At 42.4% G+C, this 15,743-nt stretch overlaps 1 protein-coding gene across 4 annotated transcripts in view; it reads left to right on the top strand.

Moving 5' to 3' along the window:
* CARMIL1 (capping protein regulator and myosin 1 linker 1) overlaps positions 1 to 15,743 on the top strand; it is a 244,731-nt gene that overhangs the window by 158,796 nt on the left and 70,192 nt on the right. For all 4 annotated transcript variants that reach the window (XM_064150101.1, XM_064150102.1, XM_064150100.1 and 1 more), the window contains 5 exons: positions 959 to 1,131; positions 3,484 to 3,552; positions 9,218 to 9,311; positions 11,654 to 11,752; positions 15,492 to 15,620. In XM_064150101.1, the coding sequence (XP_064006171.1) occupies positions 959 to 1,131; positions 3,484 to 3,552; positions 9,218 to 9,311; positions 11,654 to 11,752; positions 15,492 to 15,620 (564 nt within the window). The remainder of the gene's footprint in view (positions 1 to 958; positions 1,132 to 3,483; positions 3,553 to 9,217; positions 9,312 to 11,653; positions 11,753 to 15,491; positions 15,621 to 15,743) is intronic.

Raw genomic sequence — 15,743 nt, 5'->3', positions numbered from 1 at the left:
CGTTTTAAAAAGAGCTGCTTTTAAATGTTAGTCTGACATGCCAAAGCCAAATAAAGTAGCTTCAACTTAACACAGACTAGGTAACTTTGTTTGATATAAAGTCACAGTTGTCAGAACACCACAGTGAGTAATATCCATTGACTTACTCATTTTAACAGATACTCTTGCTGGTCTTAAGTTCAGACCTGTTGCAGGGTGTTTTTCTGTCTCTTTCTTACCAAATGTCCATGTCCTTAGTTGAAGGAGCAGATACTCAAAATCACTGCTGTAGTTGAAATGACAACAACAAAACAGTTTCAAGGAGTCAGTTTTCTTTTAACAACGTCTCAGATCCTAATCTGCCCTTGGAGATGAAGAGGAGGGGAGTTTTAGGTATTTTTATTTCCTACTGACAGGGAAGTGTGCTGGTGAAGCAAACCCCAATGGATGCTTGAGGTTGTCTTCAAAAGCTGGTTGTTGCTGTCTTGCCTCTTCTTAGTTTCCAACTGTATTCTGTACTTAATAGGACACAGGAAATAGGAGGCAGTTTCTGTGTATGCCAGGGTAGGTATAGGCTAGATATTAGGAAGAAGTTCTTCACAGAGAGAGTGATTTCCCATTGGAATGGGCTGCCCAGGGAGGTGGTGGAGGCACCGTTCCTGGGGGTCTTCAAGAAAAGACTGGATGAGGCATTTAGTGCCACGGTCTAGTTGATTGGTTAGGGCTGGGTGCTAGGTTGGACTGGATGATCTTGGAGGTCTCTTCCAACCTGGTTGATTTTATGCATGACTGACACTGGTGCTATATGTTGTTGCAAGTTTATCATATGTTGTAGAATCTGTGGCAAACAGAAATAACTCTGTAATGCTTACTGCTGTTTCCAAGAGCTCAGGGAACCTGTAACTTATTTTGGTTGACGTTTGAGGAATCAAATGCATTATTGGTTGCTGTTTATCAGTGCTTTTTCCATGCTCCACAGCCTCTGCAGTCATTGTCCCTCGCAGATTCCAAGCTGAAGACTGAGGTCACCATCATTATTAATGCCCTGGGCAGCAATACTTCTCTTACAAAAGTAGATATTAGTGGAAATGCCATGGGAGATATGGGAGCAAAGATGCTGGCAAAAGCTCTCCAGATAAACACCAAGCTCAGGTAAGGGGAACAGATTTGCAGTAAAAGATAGAATGGCTTAATAATACTGACGTTGTTGGCTTGTTCTCAAGCTGTTGCTCCACAGACCCCTTCTAGGTACAGCCACTTTATTGTGTCTCCATTGGGAAAGATTCTCATCCTTTTTTTTTTTGTTTAAAAACACTCTTTCTTAAAAAAAAAAAAGCCCCAAAGAAAGTAAGCAAATTGTCTTTTCAGAAACATTTATTGAACTAAAATTAGAGAAAATCAAATTTGCTGAATTTAAACAGAAAGACCTCTTGTGGGAACAAAATAATTCAAAAATTTCCTAGAATCACAGGGTTAAAAAAAAAAAGATCTTGTTACAGAGCTCTGAATGGCATCTAATGCAGTGTCCTTCCCCAAAGCATGACCAACTTCAAAGCTATAATGAGGTCGTCTGGGGCCTTGTGCAGGCAGGTTTTGAGATCTCCAAATGCAGGCATATTCTGCAGTGTCTCTGGGAATGCTGTTACAGTGCTTAGCCACTGCACTTTGTTTTGCTCTCTTCAACTGGAGGCCTTCCCAGCAGATAAAATTCTGCTGCTCAGTTGGGAAACTAAACTATTTGCCTTCTGGAGTATCAGTTTGTGCGAGATGTAAGCGCATGTGGAATTCAGAATGGGTAGCAGTATGGACCATCCCTCCTTCCCCTCTCCTGTTCCTACAGTGCTGACGGACCTTGGCATCTCTTCTTTGCAACTTCAGCTGCCTGTGACAACTTCACTGCTTTTTAGCACATGTCTGGCACTGATGTCTTGAGAGTATCACTCTTTTTTTCTATCCGGCATGTGGTTAGCAAACAGTAAATTCAGCTTGAATCTGGATGGGGCCCTTTAATATGTGGCCATCAGGAGAGCTAATCCTCCCTCCTCTTCCTGTCAGACTGTGCAGATGAACCTTTCTCAGTTTATTGTCTGTGGGAAGAGACCACTTTGTGCCTGGTGTCCAAGCATTTGTTCCCTGGAAGATTAAAAAATACCCCAGGCTAGTCCTGGCTATTTTATTCAGCATCAGGGATCCTGATGTTAGTGTTGCTGTGCCCAAACTGCATATTGAAAATGTCAAGAAAACACTAGAGAGGTGGCTTAGGTTTATTGAATTGACCTGAAATGACCACTATACCTGAAGAAATAAAGCCTTAGCAGCTTTCAGGATGGCAAGCTGAAATGTTTCATACTGCATTGAATGTCACAGCTGACAGAACATCACCACAGTCTGTGACGTGATTATAAGCTGAATAATGCAATGGTAACTGGCTCTGCTTAAAAAGTTACAGAATCTCACCAGGGTAGAAATATAAGCACACTTTCTGATGACCAAAATAGCCCACGTTTGACCCAAATATGAATACCTGATCTTTGCAGAGTGGGTGTAGAATCTCTCTTCCTCTCTTCCTTATCTCCATCTTGCCATCTGAAAACTAAGGGGATAATTCTGCAGAAGCAGAAGGCTGTCAACACCTGTGAAACCCTGCCATCTATCTTCTTTTTGTTGTTGTTGTTGTGTTGCTTGGTTTTTTGAACACCAGAAATCTTTGTTTCTTTTTATGGTGCTTCTTTTAAAAGAACAGCTACAACTAGAGCTCTTGCACAAGCAAGATTTATCTGCTTGACTGTCTCTTCTGACTACTAATGAGATTTTTTTTTGAACATGTGTTCACAAATTGCCAGGCAGTCTGCTTGAGTAGTCTAAACTGGGGGAGGAAGGGGAAGGCTGGAACACTCCTATCACAATTGTGTATTCAAAAGAGCTACAATTTATGCACCTAGCCTAATGGCTCGTAATGGCAGCCAGTTACATTGCATATGGGATCATAGCAACATGTGATGAGCTGGCACAGGATTGATTATATGATAGACTGCAAGTTTTGACCACCAGTCAGCATGATTGTTTTTTAATAGCTTTTCCTGTAACTGTATCCATATAGCCTGTGTAGAGCAGAGATTGATCTCTTACTGCAGTTTTCCTGGGTTTCAGTGTGAGCTTGCAAAAGCAAACATTTGAGCTTTATTTTTGATGCCATTGCTGGAAAAAGCTGGAATTTTATCACCAAATGCTTCTGTGAACTGTGTTTTAGCAATGTTATGTTTTCAGTGTCAATGATGGGAAACACAGAAAGGAGTCCCCTTTAAGGGGAACTGAAGTTTGTACTGTCTTTGTCCTTCTGCCATTCCAGTGTTTTTAGTATATAACTAAAGACAGGTATTTAAAATGTCACCTTCCACTGTACAATTTTCAGCTTGCAAGACTATGTTAAGTCTGCAAAGTTTCAATGCAGGTTTATTCAGTGGTTCTTGTTTAACTTTATTTCTTCTCCCTCTCACCTTCCAGAACTGTTATATGGGACAAGAATAACATCACTGCACAGGGTTTCCAGGACATAGCTGTGGCACTGGAAAAGTAAGTTCTCAAGCAACTGAATGACTGATGAAGAGCCCAGAGACTTAGATCCTAAATGATCTGAGCAGCTGTAGTTCTCACTACAGTCTGTATGATCTGAAGATGCTGAGTGCTCTCAATTTTAAACATCAAGGTGCTTAATCTAAAGCAAAATCTATGACTTCATGTCCTTCAAAAGGATGGGGAAAGGGTTTATGGCTCTTTCATCCATGCTCTGCTATCGGCATCAAGGCCGTAGAGTTTTGCTGTTACCATTAGGATTTTGAATTTGAGAACATTTTGCCTTTTCTTCATTCTCTTGTGTTGGTATCATGCAGAACTTCTAGTCAGTGAATGAAGATGTATATAATAACAGAAAATTACTGAAGCATGCCTTGGTGGTCTGACTTTTTTCTTTCCCCCAGCAAGTTGAAACTAATAGTGATGATCTCAGAACTGCAGTTGTTTGTCATAATTGCTCTGGTCTGGGTCATTTTGCTTCCTTCAGCTCATTCACAGTTGCTGTTACCAGTGATAGATGCTAAATGACTTTCATCTCTCTCCATCTCCATCACATTTCATTATATGTTATTATTACATTTCTGAAGAGGGAAAATTTGCAGATTTAAATTAAGCAGCAGTTTCAGTTGTTTCATGTCATTAAGTCCCTCAGACAGAAACAAAGGAGCTCTTTAGAAGGGCACAGTAATGTACAATTGCTCTTTTCTAGATAAGACATCTTGTAAAACGATGTAAGTGCTTAGGGGAGTATCTTACCCCTTGGAGGAGTCATAAACTTCGATCTTATAAAGCTTCTTGGTTTTTGAAACCGTTGCAGTTTACATACTTGAATTCAAAATCAATGCAGTTGCACCGATGAGGGAGATGATATAAATTACAGGTAATTAAACAAATTGTCTTGGAGTGATTCCACTGACAGTAGTGAATAATAATTTGCAAAGGTTATTTGTAAACTTGCAGACGTTTCTCTTTTAGAGAGCAATGGCAAGTTGCATTTATGGAAAGGGTCTGATAGAAAAGAAAATATGCTTGTTTTCTGGTCAGCATCGACTAATGGAATGGGCTGCCCAGGGAGGTGATGGAGTCACCATCCCTGGAGGTGTTCAAGAAAAGCCTGGATGAGGCACTTAGTGCCATGGTCTGGTTGACTGGCTAGGGCTGGGTGCTAGGTTGGCCTGGATGATCTTGGAGGTCTCTTCCAACATGGTTGATTCTATGATTCTATTCTAACTTTTCTGTTCTGAAGCATGTGGATAAGTAAGTAGAAAGGTGGAGGAAATCCTAAGGCCAAAGCAAATTAAGCATTTAAAAAAAAAAAAGAAAGAAAAGGTCAGATAATTGTGTAATATAGCAGTTTATTGATCTTAGAAGCTGATCTCATTTTATATCTCCTCTAGCTTTTTTGGTTTTGTTCAGACCATTGATAATATCACAAGCTAAGCCACAAGCAACAAAGTTTTAACCTTGCAAGAGATGGAGCATCCATACTGGCTGAAAACAATTAGAATCATAGAAGCAGTCAGAGTTGGAAGGGACCACAAGGATCATCTAGTTCCAGCCCCCCTGCCGTGGGCAGGGACACCCTACCCTACCCTACATAAGGTTGACCAGAGCCTCATCCAGCCTGGCCTTAAACACCTCCAGGGATGGGGCCTCAACCACCTCCCTGGGCAATTAGAATCATAGAGTCAACCAGGTTGGAAGAGACCTCCAAGATCATCCAGGCCAACCTAGCACCCAGCCTTAGCCACTCATCTAGACCATGGCACTAAATGCCTCATTCAGTCTTTTCTTCAACACCTCCAGGGACGGTGACTCCACCACCTCCCTGGGCAGCCCATTCCAATGCCAATTACTCTCTCTGGCAACAACTTCCTCCTAACATCCAGCCTGTACTTCCCCCGGCACAACTTGAGACTGTGTCCCCTTGTTCTGTTGCTGGTTGCCTGGGAGAAGAGACCAACCCCCACCTGGCTACAACCTCCCTTCAGGTAGTTGTAGAAAGCAATGAGGTCCCTCCTAAGCTTCCTTTTTTCCAGGCTAAACAACTCGAGCTCACTCAGCCTCTGGCAATCCATCTCAAAGGCATATTGAGAGCATCTTCTACCATGTATTTCCTAAAAAGATTTTAAAGCAGACTAAAGAAAGATGAAGATTTTTTTTCCTCCCCTCTTCCCAGCTTTTTTTCATCTGTTTTATAGTAGTGTGGAGATATAGTTCCTGCAGTGAAATCCCAGGAGCGTGGCTTTTGGCAGAGGTATCCCAAAGGTGTCCTGGCTAGCTGATGTAAGATGTGGAGAGGTTATTCTGTGGAGTCAGGAGTGCTTTTAAGAGCAGTGGGGATCCTGTTCAGCCTGGCCATTGAACAGAGACCTGTAACTCTAGTTTTAATATGCAAATAAGCACATGCAGAGTCTCCTTCTCCAACGACTTTCAAAGCCACCTGGGATGTGTTTCTGTGTGGCCAGCCCTAGGTGATCTCTGGAGGTCCTTTTCCAACCCCTGATGTTCTGTGATTCTGTGTACTTTGCAGCCCAGAGCCTGCCCTGTCACAGAACTGTGTAGCCTCATATTCTTTTCTAAAAGATTGTTTTTTCCTGTATGGACTAAATGAAGGAATGACTCAAGCTGTAAAGCATAGCTGGGATTTGTTAGCAGTTAATTATTCCCTTAGCAGTGATATGAAATTCACATGCCCAGGCTTGCAAAACAGATGATCTTATTCCTTTTTCCATATTCTTTTTTTTTTTAAATAGGCAATAAATTCATCACTGCAGAAAAGAGCCATGAATGGAGCAGAATTTACTACAAGGCAAATAATGTGATGAAATGTAGGACTGCCATCACACATGCTGTATGTAGGAGAGACAGAAGGGTTTTGAGACATCTATTAGTCTCTGAGCACCTCTGAAACTTAGCATCCTTTAAATAGAGATGTTTTGCTGAGGGTATTGATGTGTTACGTGTTCTGAAATGACTGAATTATCGAATGGGTAGAGAGATGTAGTCTGTTACAAGAGACAAGTGGAGCGTTAATAAAAAGAAGAATGGAGGAGGAGTAGTTTAGACTTCAGAGGAAACAGAGAAAAGTGAAATGTGAAGATAAATACTGTGCTGATGACCAAAGTTGAAAAGGCAGCTTTAAATTCTTGGGGGTTTTGCCCCTATGAGCTGGTTAATCCTTAGATGACAATGCAGTAGCATTCCAGTACAGTCTTGTCTATCTGGAAGGTCACCAAGTACAGAGCCTTTCATAGGCTAGTGGTCTTCAAAAGCTCAAACTCTGGGACTGTGTGTCCATGAAATCCTCCTTGCCTTTCATTTCCCTTCCCTTCCTCTGTATGCCTCTCTGCGTGAGGGAGTGTGCAATAAACCTTTGACTAAATTGCATTTAGCATATAATTACTAGCACGAGAGTTGGCAATTACAGATTTCAGTGAATGGGATGTATTAAGTGTCAGTCAGCAGCAGAGGGCCTGGGAAACCTACCTTTGTTTCTTTTTAACTCAATAAATAGCCCACCTGCCTGGTAGTATTCAGGCAGTCAGCACGTTCTGTAACTGTTATCTTTGAGATTGGTATCTTTGACATTAAAAAGTTTCCCTGTGCTGGTGGACAGCTATCCATCCAGTGGTTAGCTTTAAATGAGGGGCTGTGGAGTTTACACAGTTCTTTTGAAGGCCAAGATGGCTAAGAGAAAAAGTTACTTCTCTAGCTGTGAGGCAGTTGGACACTGTGGAAGCACAGGGACCTTAGTGACTCCATATGAGCCGTGTAGTACTGTGTTTGCATTGGGGAAGATACACTGGAACCTTCCATTAAGATTTAATGTGAAATGTTGAGTAGTGTTGATGAGGAATTACTGTGTTTGGCAGTTCCAAAGACTGCTGTCCTTCAGAGTAGTGCTTCACATAGTAAGCAACTGATGGGAGAGTAAGTGAAAGAACTTTGGAGTTTCACAGTAGATGTCTGCCATTGGAGTTAGTACATTAGTGAAGGAAGTGGGGCTGACACAATTGAAATGGTCCACTTCTAAGTGCTCAGAAATCACATTATCACAGAATGTCAGCGGCTGGAAGGGGCCTCAAAGGATCATCCAGTCCAACCCCCCTCCCAGAGGAGGATCACCTATACCAGATCACACAGGAATGCATCCAGGCAAGTTTTGAATATCTCCAGAGAGGGAGACTCCACAACCCAGTGGGCAGCCTGTCCCATTGTTCTGTCACCCTCACAAAGAAAAAAAATCCTCCTTACGTTTAAATGAAACTTCCTATGCCTCAACTTCCACCCATTGTCCCTTGTCCTGTCCTTGGGCATCATTGAGTAGAGCCTGGCTACATCCCCCTTGCATTCACCCATCATGTATTTATAAACATTGATGAGGTCACCTCTCAGTCTCCTCTTCTCCAAGCAGCAGAACCACAGCTTCCTCAGTCTCTCCTTGTAACAGAGATGTTCCATTCCCTTAATCATCTCTGACTCTGCACTGGACTCTCTCAAGCAGTTCTATGTCCCTCTTGAACTGGGGGGCCCGGAACTGGACACAGTACTCCAGTTGCAGCCTCAGCAGGGCAGAGTGAAGGGGCAGGAGAACCTCTCTCGACCTACAAAAAAGCCACACCCTTTTTGATACATCCCAGAATGGCATTGACCTTCCTGGCCACAAGAGCACACTGCTGGCTCATGGTCAACCTCCCCTGAACTAGGGCCCCCAGATTCTTTGCCTCTTTGTTGCCTTCCAACAGGTCAGTCCCCAACTGATACCTGGGGTTGTTCTTTCCCAGGTGCAAGACTCTGCACAGTTCCACCCATATATATGTAGCTCTGGATGAAATGAGATTGGGCATTTAGTGGAGTGTTTGCAAAAAGCTGAAGGAGGAGGAAGAGCTGTTTGCAGGGGATGAAAGTCTAATTGAAAACCGAAAGAGTAATTGCCAGGTTTTAAAGAGCAGGAAGCTTTTTTGTTTTCCCTTCCTCAGATGAAGTGTGTGGACATGCAGCTGCATGTGGCATTTTAGATGTCAGTGTGTCGAGCTAGCTGATTTGCATTCTCAGAGTTTGAATACAATTTGCCATCAAGGCCAAGACTCCATCTTTAGTCTCATCTTGCACAAGGCTGCAGAAATACTTGGCAAAGAAATGAGTAACAAGTAGGGAACAATTGCTTGCATAAATAAACGTGGAGATCTATGCTTGGCTTTGTCAGCTTTCATTAAAAATTCAGCAGGTGTCTTCAAATTGTTGTAAACACAAAAAGTTATCAAATAGCAAAGTCTCAAAATTCAAGCTCCTAGTTGCTGTCTGTTGCTGGATGTTTCCGTTTAAACTCGGATCTAATAGCATTGCCAGTGGGCTCTGACACTCCCTGTTCTGTTATGGTATAGGAAAAAGTAATGCAACCTTCTGCATGCAGGTCATTTAGTTGTATTTTTTGCTTTTCAAAACCTCCACCTCAGTCTAGTGGCAAAGAAGAATTAGCAGCTAAAAGGGGCATGCATGTCTCCAGTGAGTCCACTTACAAATGTGCATATACATTCTTAGTACCTTCCACAGATGAGCTAGATGCATCTTATTTCTCCCTTCTAGTTTGCTCTTCCTAAGGAGACACAGTTGCTAGGTTCACTTTTATTATTGAAAAATAACTTCTTTTGTTTTTCTTTAGGAACTATACTTTGAGATTCATGCCCATACCTATGAATGATGCTTCCCAAGCGCTTAAAACAAACCCTGAGAAAACAGAAGAGGCACTGCAAAAGGTATTGCATCTCCCACCAGCAAACAGAAATAAACCCACTACAAAATAAAGTAATCATTTTCAGTGGCTGTGATTTCATGCCTGGCTGAGTAAAACTTCTAGCCTAGTTTCTTGATTGCTTGATTTGTGTGGTAATCAAGTGCTGCAAGAAGAGAGCGTAAGGCATTTTGTTCCAAAGAGTGGTTGAAATGAAGGCTGCTGGAATGCTATGGTGCAACATTAAGATGTGGTGACTCCAAATGTGTAAGCCAGGCCTTGTATTGCTGTATGCCTAACTATGAAAGGGGGAGTTAGAAAGCAGCACATTTCTACATATGTGCTTCTGCATATTTCCTTCTGCATAAAATTGCTGGTGGATGTTTTTTGTTTTGGCATAAAAAGTGCAGTCAGTGCTGTAAGAGACAAAGGATGCTCTTTAATTTGGGGTAGGATAAAAACATTTACTGCCCAGGTTTTATATTGTACATATAAAATTCACACACTGCCTTGCTCTAAATAACCAACTGCACCAACGTGTTCTTTTGGATGAAGAGGTGTTGACAGTATCTGTAGCTGTTCCACTTGCATGAGTTAAAGCTCCCAGCTGAGTTTTAATATAGTAAATCTTGCAAGGTCTGAGTAAGCCTCCTGCTCAATCAGAAAGCATACACTTCACATCTCCTTAATGAGTTGTCTTCCTTCAGCCAAGATAAGGTCATAAAAATACCTTCTTACAGGTGTGCTAGCTTGAAGCTAGCCAGAATGTTTTGGTGAGAAGAACTAGATTCCAGGCTGTGAAAGGAAAACAGTGGTGCTGTCTACTTTGCTCATAGGCTTGCTGAGATGTATAAGAACACGAAATAAAAACATAGATAACCACTCTCACTTCTGCTGGGGAACTGGCTGAGTAGTCTTCCTTCAACCAAGATAAGGTCATAAAAATACCTTCTTACAGATAACTGTGATTAAAAAGCAAATGGCTGCAATTTTTTTTAGTAAAGAAACTTTAAGTGAAGTGATTCTCACAACGAAAAGTGCTGGTACTTAGTGGCTTTTTCTTTGGTGTATGAAAATGATGTAAATTCTGCTTTAAAAAATCAGGAGTTATGGGGGATGGACATCTGCATCTTATTTAAGGTAATTGTAGATAGGCTCATAGCTAGAGTGATACATGCATCTCCAAAAACTGTATCTTGAAGCTTCTTGACATAGGGAATTAAGTTCTTTGTGCTAATTATGCATTACGTCCAAAGAGAATTTCCTTCTATTCATTTTGAAGTTACTCAGACTGAGTTACTGAGCTTGTTTTAACATGTGCAGTTTAGGCTTTCTTTACACAACACAAAAAAATACTCTCTGGAGAAAGGCAGCAATCTCAGGACTGGTGCTTTGAATGCTGTCGATTCCATGCACGTAAGAATGCCTGCCTGCGTGGACTGCACTGTCCTTGTCCACTGCAGGGAGACCTGAGCTGGCTGTCAGACTCACATCCCAGAAGGGTCTATGAGCTTCAGCATACCACAGCTTGAGTACTAGAGTGCTCCTGGCCCTGGTCCAGCACCAGATGGACATAGTAGCTAACCTCCCAAGCTTCAATGTCTTTGCAGCAGTGTATACAAACTGGATAAACCCTACATTACTGTGGTGCGTAGTCAAACTGTTGTAGTTCTTAGCTCCTAATGCAGACTGTCCCTGTAAGTCTCTGCTTCACAACTTGCTGACCACTCCATCCGTCTTGTTCTCCTTTCTTCCTTTGAAACCAGATCCATCACCTTTGAAGAACCTTAAACAGTTTACTTAGCAGGTTGGGTTTTTTTTTCTTGATAGAGCAAGCTTAAGGGCTTACTCTGTGTGATCATGCTGGCTGGTGGTAGGCTTTTACTGATGATGGTGGGCTGTGACCAGCAGCTCTGGACAGGAACCACTTACCCTTGAAAGCACTTACATACTGTTCAGCCTGCAGTAACTTTTGAACTCTGGCTTCTGTATCATTTAGACACTTTTAGATATTTTATTTCCTCTTCAGATCACCATACTGTTTAAATCCATGTCTTTGCAGCAGGCCAAAGGAATTGACTATATTGTGTCATTAAGTTCTCTGCAGCAGCACAACTCACTAAATTGTTCAACATAGAAGACTAGTTCAGAAAACACTGGCAAAAGCCCAGTGTTTAATGGTGTTTCACTGGTCAGTGAGTGAATGAATGTGACTGTTAAGCACCGAGACACATAAAAAGGTTTGCAAACAACAAACACTTAGGCAGTTTTCTCTGTCAGTTCCCATTTCTGATACATCAGCAAAGAAGAAAGCAAATTGCAACGTGGAGAGTTGAAGCAGTTTCCTAATCTGGCTTTGTTTTTTAGATAGAAAACTACTTGCTTCGTAATCACGAGACCAGAAAGTACCTACAGGAGCAGGCGTATCGGCTGCAGCAAGGCATTGTCACCAGTACCACTCAGCAGGTAAGGACATGTTTCTTACTGGCACTTCTTGGTGTCTTAAATCTGCCTGGGACAGACTTCTCTTTTTCTGCCAGAGTAGCTTACACCAAGATGTACCTCATAAGTAATGCTTTGTTTCCCAAGAAATAGTAATTACCAATGATATATTTTTGGAAGGAAAAAAAAACTTCTGTGGGAGGGAGCTGTCATATATAGTACTGTTGTGTGGAGAGAGACCAAAACTATTTCTGAGAGCTACTGTTGGGATCAGAAAAGAGTTGAGTTCATTTGTGCTCAGAAGTCTGTCATTCATCAGGCTCTCATCAGTGTGACCACTATCGTCATAAGACTGTGCCTGTTATGGCATCTGGGTCAGTTCTAGTCTCTCTGCCTAGTACTGATCAACCATGTAAGCATGCCCTTAGGTGCCACCAGAGCAAACCCTATGAGGAGAGGCTGAGGGAGCTGGGGGTGTTTAGCCTGGAGAAGAGGAGGCTCAGGGGGGAACTCATTGCTGTCTACAACTACCTGAATGGACATTGTAGCCAGGTGGGGGTTGGTCTCTTCTCTCAAGCAACCAGCAATAGAACAAGGGGACAGTCTCAAGTTGTGCCAGGGGAGGTCTAGGCTGGATGTTAGGAAGAAGTTGTTGGCAGAGAGAGTGATTGGCATTGGAATGGGCTGCCCGGGGAGGTGGTGGAAGCACCATCCCTGGAGGTGTTCAAGAAAAGCCTGGCTGAGGCACTTAGTGCCATGGTCTAGTTGACTGATTAGGGCTGGGTGCTAGGCTGGACTGGATGATCTTGGAGGTCTCTTCCAACCTGGTTGATTCTATGATTTTATGACCTTATAATGGCCTTTCAGTACCTGATTCTACCAACACAGAGTGGCAGAATCACCTCTCTCTGTTTTGCCTTTCAGCTAAATCAATGAAATGTCTCTGTTGTCTGCATTATTTTTTTTAACTCTTAATTCTAAGACTCGTTTTTCTACCTGTGTTGCTTGCCTTTAATGAGATAGACTTTTATTACTAGAACCTGAACTTATACTCTAACCTCTTGACCAAGAAAATTGTGCATGGAGATGTACTGGTGATAAAAACTGCAAGAGCAGCATGATTTTATTTCATTTTAGTAATGTATCTGTTCCAATGCCACCTTCCCCCCTTCCCCCCCACCCCCAAGTTAATAATCTCCATGTGAATTAGATTTAGATACTTTTATAGCATGCTGGGTTTGCTTGTGCTTTTCTCCAACAGCTATACACACATCAAGTTTCAGTAGATGTAATTTGTTGTTCTTTATAAAGTAGAGGGGAAAAAAATACACATTTCTATATAAAATTGAGTACAATAAGGATGGCTTTTGAAAGAGAGCTGGAAAAGATTCCCTAGTTGGTATGTGGAATTGCATTATTATTCCCAGAGTGTTTGGGGTTTTTTTTTGGTCCAGATGTCCCGAGGAGACTTTCCACTGTCTAATAATTAATTAGCTTTTTGTACTTCAACAACAAAAAAAAACCCCAACCACCCAAAAACCTTGGAAGGAGAAGAGTCATGTGGAGCAGTAAAGGAGTATGCTGTGAAATTACTTTGGTTCTCATTGCTAATGATGCAAGCTGCTAGAGCTCGAGACTTGATGTGATGATGATGATGACATGCTCTCAGATGTTGCTTCAGGATGTCAAATAGTCAGTTCTAATGGATGCCATGTGGGCTAATAAAGACCTTTACTATGCTGTCTCCCTGCTCTGTATAACTTAATCAAAACTCACTGCAGGTCAGGCTTTCTTATTGGTTTGGTTTGGAAGAATACAGATATACCCCTGGCCCTGTGCTTACAGCATGTTGAGTGACTTGTATTGTAGGTTGTCTCAGTTCTAATTTAAATTCCCAGAGACTCAAATATATTTGATAGAACCAATAACAATTTATAGAGTGCCCTTCCCTCTTCCCTTTCTTTCCCAAATGAAAGGAATTAGATGTAGAGAGAGGAAAAGGTAAGCACACCCAAATAAATAATCTCACTCTGATTTGGAAGTTAAAAGATGAAAAGTTTAACAATAAATTAAAAAGGTATCTGAGGTGGGGAAGTTACAAAGATATAGGGAAGGGAAAATAAGATACAAAATGTGTAAATATCACCAGATTTTTGATGGTAAGGGGTTTCTCTGTCTTGTGGGTTATGGCTACGTGGTAAAACAAAGAGAACCAGGAACAGGAGGGTGATGCTGGTAAGCAGGGAGGCAGGGAGTGCGGAGAGAACAGGAATCCCCCCTGCTTTTATAGACCTTTAGACAGGGAGGGGGAGTGGGCTAACCATGAACCACCTGGTGGTGTTCAGACCCCACACCCCCCCCGGGAGGGGTCAAGACCACCTAAGGGCAGGTTCAAGGTCACTCCCCCTGGAGGGTTAACCCTGTCCATAGATACAGATGAAGTTCTGTTCATCCCCCTGTGAAAGGTCTGATGAAACTGCTTTGGTCATTCCCTTGAAACTGGGAATATTTCCATTTTGAATGAATATCCCCAAAGCCTGCACAATTGCATTTTGCTTATACAGGAGACATCTCTGCTGATTTTTGCTGAATGGGTAAGGACAACTACCTGAAGGGGCATTGTAGCCAGGTGGGGGGTGGCCTCTTCTCCCAGGTAACCAGCAATAGAACAAGAGGACACAGTCTTAAGTTGTGCCAGGGTAGGTATAGGCTGGATGTTAGGAGGAAGTTCTTGCCAGAGAGAGTGATTGGCATTGGAATGGGCTGCCCAGGGAGGTGGTGGAGGAACCGTCCCTGGGGGTCTTCAAGAAGAGACTGGCTGAGGCACTTAGTGCCATGGTCTAGTTGATTGGCTAGGGCTGGGTGCTAGGTTGGACTGGATGATCTTGGAGGTCTCTTCCAACCTGGTTGATTCTATGATTCTATGACAAAGCTTTCTTTTACTGTTCCTACCTTCTTAACAATTTCAGGGACCTTCTAGGGCCAAGTATTAGATACCTCAACAACATCTTCAGCATTATACATGCTCAGAAAATAGAGAACAGCACTTGTAGTGGTTAACTTACTGGTTATTTGCAGTTATCCTAGAAGTAACCATGGGGGAAATATTCCAAAACATTTTTTTTTAATGATGAAGTTCTATTTATTTTTCCAATGTTTAGGTGTGTCTTTAAGAATCATAGAATTAACCAGGTTGGAAGAGACCTCCAAGATCATCCAGGCCAACCTATCCCCCAGCCCTATCCAGTCAACTAGACCATGGCACCAAGTGCCTCAGCCAGTCTTTTCTTGAACACCTCCAGGGATGGTGCCTCCACCACCTCCCTGGGCAGCCCATTCCAATGCCAATCACTCTCTCTGGCAACAACTTCCTCCTAACATCCAGCCTAGGCCTCCCACAACACAACTTGAGACTGTGTCCCCTTGTTCTATTGCTGGTTGCTTGAGAGAAGAGACCAACCCCCACCTGGCCACAATGTCTCTTCAGGTAGTTGTAGACAGCAATGAGGTTACCCCTGAGCCTCCTCTTCTCCAGGCTAAACAACCCCAGCTCCCTCAGCCTCTCCTCACAGGGTTTGTGCTCCAGGCCCTTCTTTTCTTCAGTGTCATTGGTACACCTCCAAGCCCTGATCATGCTTTTCCAGACTGTTATATTGTCACTAAAAATCTCATCATGCTGCTATTGATTTGCTACCTGGACTGAATTTAGTTTGCATGAGACCAATGTTCTGATGTTTTTACCTTACTTCTTTTGTTCAAGTAGATGATTGACAGAATATGTGTGAAAGTGCAAGATCATCTCAACTCTTTAAGAAATTGTGGTGTGGATGCTGTGCAGGAAGACGTCAAATCTGCAGAACGACTTATGCGGGATGCCAAGAACTCCAAAACAGTAAGCCTTGCCCAGCAGCCTCATAATCCTGAGAGCAGTGCAATGTCTGCTTGCAGCTTTTGTTTTTCTGAGGAGTTAAAATAACTCTCTGTCACAAAAGAGGTATTTTCTTCAGATGGTCAG

The sequence above is a fragment of the Pogoniulus pusillus genome, chromosome 10 (genome assembly GCF_015220805.1).
Source record: "Pogoniulus pusillus isolate bPogPus1 chromosome 10, bPogPus1.pri, whole genome shotgun sequence".
Classification (NCBI taxonomy): Eukaryota; Metazoa; Chordata; class Aves; order Piciformes; family Lybiidae; genus Pogoniulus; species Pogoniulus pusillus.
The sequence above is the reverse complement of the archived record's forward strand: the minus strand, read 5'-3'. Positions and strand labels throughout refer to the sequence as shown.